The sequence below is a fragment of the Triticum aestivum genome, chromosome 3B (genome assembly GCF_018294505.1).
Source record: "Triticum aestivum cultivar Chinese Spring chromosome 3B, IWGSC CS RefSeq v2.1, whole genome shotgun sequence".
NCBI classification, from domain to species: Eukaryota; Viridiplantae; Streptophyta; class Magnoliopsida; order Poales; family Poaceae; genus Triticum; species Triticum aestivum.
Window position 1 is genome coordinate 38,640,082 of NC_057801.1, and position 7,036 is coordinate 38,647,117.

General features: G+C 44.4%; 2 protein-coding genes across 2 annotated transcripts; both read left to right on the forward strand.

Moving 5' to 3' along the window:
- The first annotated feature begins 748 nt into the window (after window positions 1-748).
- LOC123067237 (LEAF RUST 10 DISEASE-RESISTANCE LOCUS RECEPTOR-LIKE PROTEIN KINASE-like 1.2) lies at window positions 749-1,507 on the forward strand. Its single transcript, XM_044490127.1, has one exon. The coding sequence runs from the start codon at window positions 749-751 to the stop codon at window positions 1,505-1,507; it is 759 nt and encodes a 252-aa protein (XP_044346062.1).
- A 2,952-nt stretch (window positions 1,508-4,459) lies between these two features.
- On the forward strand, window positions 4,460-6,224 carry LOC123064603 (LEAF RUST 10 DISEASE-RESISTANCE LOCUS RECEPTOR-LIKE PROTEIN KINASE-like 2.1). Its single transcript, XM_044488050.1, is given in 4 exon segments — window positions 4,460-4,590; window positions 4,592-4,663; window positions 4,899-6,017; window positions 6,119-6,224. Coding segments are annotated over 4 exon segments (1,428 nt in total).
- The last annotated feature ends 812 nt before the right edge of the window (window positions 6,225-7,036 follow it).

Consider the following 7,036-nt stretch of genomic DNA (forward strand, 5'->3'; position numbering starts at 1 on the left):
ACTTGAGATAGTAATATCAGAAGCATTTGGGGATCCAGACAATGAATTATCATTTTCATGTTCAATGCACTTTGAGCACGAAGGAACAAATTCATCTTGAGAGACACTAATTTGCTGAGCGAGCAAGGAGTGGTTCTCAATAATTAACACATCATAACTTCATAAGGCAGTACCATCTTTTCGAGATCTTGCTTCCTTTTGGGGAATTCAAAATTAAGCTTCTGATGATCAAATAAAAAGAGCCTCATGAATCATGATGAGAGACGAGTTCTTCAAACTTTGACAGTAGAAGCTTATGTTCATTAGTCAAGTTTTTCTTTTTGACCATATAACAATGTCGCCCGTTTTAAAAGCAACAGGATTAGGATATGTGCAAGTCATGTGATTTGCAGGACGATGAACTGGTGCAGCCGTGCAGGCCACTTTTTTTTAACACTTCTTTTCAATTGCACATTATTTAGCGCGCCAACGGTAGTAATTTAGTGAGGATGCTAGACGTTTGACAAAGTCGTCATCAAAAGTGCTGCGCCGGGTGATTCCCAAAAAAAAGTGCTGACCATGTTTCAAATATGAAAGTGGACTTAGACAAAAGAATGCAAGAAAACTGTCCTACATGTGATGTGTGTCCCCTTTCGTGGCTCGCGTCAGAACCAGTTGCGGTCACTGGCATCTTCTTAGCACTGGCCATTCGTATAATCTTCACGCCATGCGCGTCTAATCCCCGCTCCGCTCATCCACGATCCACGATATGATAATCCCGCTCTTAGTATTGCTCTTGGCTTTCGTGCTTCGATTGCATCCGGTGGCTAGCACGGAAGATTTGGCTACATGCTCGCCCAATGCATGCGGCAACCTGATCGTGGCTTACCCGTTTTGGTTGGAGGATGAAGGTCAGCCGCCATGCGGGTCCCCGTCCTTCCAGATCAACTGCAACGGCGGCCAAGCATTCCTCAGTCGCTCCTTGTTCGGGGGCTACCAGGTCCTTGAAATCTTCACCGAGAACTCCTCATTCATCGCCGTGGACAACAACCTGCCGCTCGACGACGGCTGTCCGCCGTGGTGGTTCAATATCTCGCTGGGTCTCGGGCTGGGGCCGTACACCATCAGCAAGAAGAACAGGGAGGTTGTCGTCCTCTACAACTGCACCAAGCAGCAGCAGCAGGTGGCGCCGCCGGGGTTCAGCCGCACGGGTTGCGCCGACGAGTCCTTCTACCGCCTTGGTGGGGCGTATGGCGACCACCAGCGTGAACAAAGCGGGCTCCCTCCATCGTGTCGTGTCGCAGTGGTTCCGGTCCTTGGTTTCGCTGATGGCAGCGACTATGTCCCCAGCATGAGACAGGGGTTTCTTCTCGAGTGGTTGGTGGTGTCAGGCGATTGCACCAAGTGCGTGACAAGCGGCGGGCAGTGCAGCTATGCCAACGACGGCACCGGGTTTTCCTGCAATTGCTCCGACGGCGTGCGACCAATAGATTGCGGTGAGTTCGCCGAACTCGACTCTGCACCCTAGTTAATTCTTTCTTCTTTAAGACGAACGAAAGAGTAATTTCTAGGACGAACTAGGCATCACTTTTATTTACACACTGATGAAGCCATCGTTTGGCTTTTCGGTGACCCATCGTCACTGCAGTATCTTTTAGAGTAAATTTCAGTTTTTACCCTTCTACTTCGTAATTTTTTCGCTAATTAACCCACTTAGCAGCTTTTCATCCAGATTACTCCACTTAGACAATTTTTTGCTAGTTTGTGAAGAAGTCAAATCAAAGAATGGTCAAACATCGCAGCCGGTGGTTAAGCTTCTCCCCTAGTTCTTGAGTTGTTTTGGCCAAACTAGTGCAAGCTAGTATGTTAGGTGAGATTCCGCCGGTCCATTGCATTCTAGGCATATGCATGGCATTGAACTACACCTTCAGTATTTTTTTCCTAGATCACATTCTCTTTGAGTCAAGTCAATGGGTCACAATTTAAGAGTCGGTGTTTACTTATATACCCAATTGGTGCCATTGACTTTTTTCGTAAAGGATTATTACCGCGGCCTCTCCATAGAGCGATGCACACATCCATCTTTATTACATTATTCAACATCTTTCAAAATAAATAAATAGATCAACCCAAAGCCATCTTTCTGGCAAAAACTGTCGCCCTAACTACAAGATTGATGATGTGCCCTGACCGGGCGCCACGCACACCAAGAAATCCGGTGGCCTCACCAAGCCCTCCGCCGGCGAGCCGGGAGTACCAACCGGTCTAGCACACCCTCAGCATGCACCGCATGCGCACGCTGTAGAATCCGTCGCTGCCTTCTTCCGCAAACCCATCTTCAGGAGTAATTAATGTATCGATCTTGGCAGATCCTTCTGCCATTGACGCCAGCAGGACGCCGACTAGCGCATGCCTCCTACAAAGACCCATCGAACGGTATATCCACCGCCTAGACCCCACTCCATCTTGCCGCCAAGACTCGCTGTTGTCGATACTGTAGATGGCATGCCGCTCCACTTTGTGCCCAACCACCAAGCCAAACACTTGTCCCTCCAGCTAGTGTACAACCCCAAAGATGATGCCCCCATGGGGGTGACAACGCAGGAACCTCGCCATCATGCGATACTGAGAGCCTAAATCTCGGGTTTCCCCCGGGGCACACAAGAAACACAGATCGTCCCACAACGCCTTCAATGAGGTAACGACACCCGCTGGCACCACCGTTGTCAGTTCTGGCCGAGGGCGAACCAAGCTTTCGCTGGCAAATTCACGTTCATATCCGGCTGGACCACCAGATCGACCTCCTCCATCATCTAGCACACCCATGGGTGACATTAGCCACCGAGAAACTACACGACCGGAGCCGCCCCACCTCCCCGCCTGGGTGAACCATCGACGACAGAGGGGCCCTTATCGTTGCACCGCCGAAGCACATGTCCGGGACACCTGAGTGAATCTCCACCGCAACCACATCCCTAAGCCACGGCAAAGGAAGGCCCCGCCGCCGCAATCATCCCGTGTCTGGGCTTTGCCCCACGGAGCTCTGGCGGCAGCGAAGAGAGGGGCGGTGGCAGCTCGAAGCCCTAGCTCATATCGGAAGGGAGGGGATTGGGAGGGAGGCGGCGGCTCCATCAGTGGCATTGACTAGTAGACATTATTCATAGGCACCCGGTATGAGCAGTGGGAGGACCCCAATGTTCGGGTCCTCCCGACCAACTCTCCCCTTGGAAGATAGAGTACTCTAAATGCTGTATATCTTCATCGGTAAATAAAGTCTAGAATCAGGAGCACTTGGCCACTTGAAGTGGCCCACTTGCCTCAAGCCTCAGCTGCTTGCATTATAGTAAATTTCAGAACTTGATGCCCTCGCCGGCAGCTGTTTGCATTATTAAAACTTCCATAATATATACTTTCAAGTGGGTACCCAAAACTAGTGACAGAACAAGTAGCTCAGCCTAGTTTGATGGGAACAAAAAACTAGTGTGCTTCTTTTCTGATCAACCATCATTAGTTATGTTAATTTCAGAATTGCATAATTACATATTAATACGCTATTTCCAGATTTTCGACAAGTTGTGTTGTTGGTACATGATCTTGGGTAACATCAGTATTGATGTAAAATCAACTTTTGACTCTAGTGTCTTGGTGGGTCATCAGTTTGTGTTGTTAGATCAGTCTGTGACATTAAAATAAGATTGCCAGAGCTATACTCCACTTAGTTTGCCAGTGCTCAGAATGAGTGTCTTCATGATAACAAGTTACATATACAGGATGGTAACTGGCAGAGTAGGATTTTCCAAAATTATGTGGGCATATAACTTGCTGTAGTATTGTATCAAACTAGTATTGAAACGAAGTGGGATATGCAGTCAATTCTCTTTACAGTATTGCGTACAACATTTTTTTATGTGTTTATGTATTGAGCCTGTTAATTATTATTTTTGTAAAAAACAATATAATATATTTGATGTCATTGATTTTTAAACTAAATAATATTGTGTGATATTCCAGGTAGCAAGAGAGTTGGCACAAAGATTCTCCTAATAGGTATGCTAGCAGTTGCATCATATTTTCACATGTTATCATTTAAATGTCAATAGTTCCTAAACCATGATTTCTAAGATACCTATTTTTCTGTTAAGAAAGATACATATTTTCTTAAGTTTGACTATATAATTCGACTGGAACAAATACACTCAGTTTGTGCATAATAAAAGTCAACTAGGATCAATAACCTACATCTTCAACAAAAAAAAATCCTACTTTTGCCGCCTTGTACTCTTTCAACCTTTTCAACCCATTCCTATAACCCGTTGGATCCTGGGTGGTGAAGCTCCTCATTGCGGGGACAGTGCTTAGTTGAGCGTCAGAGATTCTGGAGCACGTGTTGTTAGCCTTGAAAACCAGCACCATTAGCAACCTCTTCCTCCTGGAGCCGTCCGACCCAGCGCGCTCTTAGACGAACAGCAGTGGCCTTGGGATGGCGTCATACATCATGGCAGGAGAGGAGGGATATGCAGATCAGAGTGGTATAGCTCCCAGTGGGGATGGCCAGGAGGTGACCTCTTGGACGGCTTTGGGTGTTTGTAGAGCTCCTGATCAAGCAGGAAGTGGAGCAGCCGTACAGAAGATGAGAAGAGCATAGTGTCCCAAATTGGGAGTTGTATGTAGAAATAGGGACAAGGTAGAGAGAGGAAAGAGCAACCTGATTGGTGAGGTCCAAGTCCATGTGTAACAAACACCACGTAAGCGGCCCCTTAGGAACCTAAGTAGGAGGTCTGGTACTGACTGTCTGGTAGACTGGAAAGATTATAACAGAACTTGTGGTTTTGTGAAAAAAAGAGTTGAAAGCATGTGGTCATGTGAAACCATAACCATAGAACCAATTAACTTCAATTTAAATCATTCGATGTTCTTAGAGCTCTAAATATCCATATTATAACACCTGGTACATCTACTTTTTCAATCTCAGCTTTGACATCAGCAGCTGCAGCGCTACTCTTTGCATGTATTTATGTGCTGATATGGTATATGACGGGGAAAAGGAACTGGTTTCTCCTCTCGAAAAAGAATAGCAGCACCACTGAAAGGCATTACGAGGCCATGATAATATCTTATGGATCCCTTGCTCCAAAGAGATTCACTTACTCAGAAGTAATGAAGATAACGTCTTCTCGCAATAAGCAGCTTGGTAAAGGTGGTTATGGTGTGGTCTTCGAAGGAAAGCTACATGATGGTCGTCTTGTTGCTGTGAAATTCTTGCATGATTGCAAAGGAAATGGGGAAGAGTTTGTTAATGAGGTTATGAGCATTGGTAGGACCTCTCATGTGAATATTGTTAGCCTGTTTGGATTTTGTTTGGAGGGATCAAAACGAGCTCTTATATATGAGTACATGTGCAATGGTTCTCTGGATAGATACATTTACTCAGAGAATCCAAAAGAAATTTTAGGATGGGAGAGGCTCTATGCAATAGCTACCGGGATAGCTCGTGCACTGGAATATTTGCACCATAGCTGTAATACACGGATCGTCCATTTTGACATTAAGCCTCAAAATATCCTTCTAGATCAGGATTTTTGCCCAAAAATTGCTGATTTTGGTCTTGCTAAACTGTGCGGTACCAAGGAGAGCAAGCTTTCAATGGTTGGTGCTAGAGGAACAATTGGATTCATTGCTCCAGAAGTTCACTCACGAAACTTCGGACTTGTTTCAACAAAGTCAGATGTTTATAGTTATGGAATGATGTTGCTAGAGATTGTTGGAGGAAGGAAAAATGTGAAATCATTGGCAGAAAAATCCAGCGAAAAGTATTTCCCAGATTGGATTTATGACCACTTTGCTCAAGATGATGGATTAGAAGCATGTGAAGTTACAAGTGACATTGAGGAAATTGCAAGAAAGATGACCTTGATTGGCTTGTGGTGCATACAAGTATTACCTGCGTATCGCCCTACTATAACAAAAGTTCTAGAAATGTTTGACAGAAGCTTAGATGATATGGCCATGCCACCGAAGCAGAACTTCAATGGACTACTGTAAGATGCTTCTACATCTGTTTGTGTTCCTTTTTTGGTGAAGTTGTTTTTTCTTTTAATACTTTCTGTAACTTGACCTACTTGCTTATCCCTAATTCCAGCGAAAATGCAGCTCATAATATGAATGTAGAAAGTGCAAGCTCTATGACATCCGAGGAGATAAGGCTTGTGAATTCAGGAAATACACAACAATTTCCAACTCTTTGAGAAGGTAACCTGTAGCAGAGTATGTTTAGAAACTGAACAGGCTCAACTAAGTTTGACTTGTATGATAATCATTAAGGAATTGCTAATGCATAATTGACTAGAAATTCCAATATATAAATTACTCAGTCTTCCAATTTTGTTTGAAGAAACCAAGTAAGAAGCGCTTTAAGATTATAGAGAAGGGCCATGTGATGGAAATCTAGCTGTGGTGAAATCAAAAGATTTAGTTTATGTGCAATAGACGTTTATTACATGTGTTGTGTCTGAATGACCTAGAGTAATGGGTGGCTCTATCTGTAAAGCATGCTTTTCTGATTATAAATAAAACTCGGATAAATGTCTTGTTGAGCTAAAGTTCCATTACGAAAAAACATTGTCCATGTAAGGAAATAATCACTGCATCACCAGATGGGGGTTATATTGACTAACACATTATGTTTTTTTCAGGCTGGTAGTTGGGAATGGCGTGTCAAACATAAGAGGCACAATGTCATACCTTTGATTCATCTTACATTATGAGTGGCGACAACAAACTTGCATAGCCGGTTATCATAAAACCTGTTGTTGATAACACTCACAGCAATGTCACAGGCGTGCATTATAGTTCTGCAACAAACGAAAATTAGCTTGCATATGGAGATGTCAAGGCCAATCATTTTTTCTTCTTCGACAGGCCCCTAAATGTGTGTCATATTTGTACTAGCGCATACCAAGGTTATACAACTTGCATGTCACTAGGTGATAACCGAAGCCTCCTATCACTGTATTCCAGGAAGTAGTACTTTGTGTTCAGCCTTACAAGTTCGAATAGG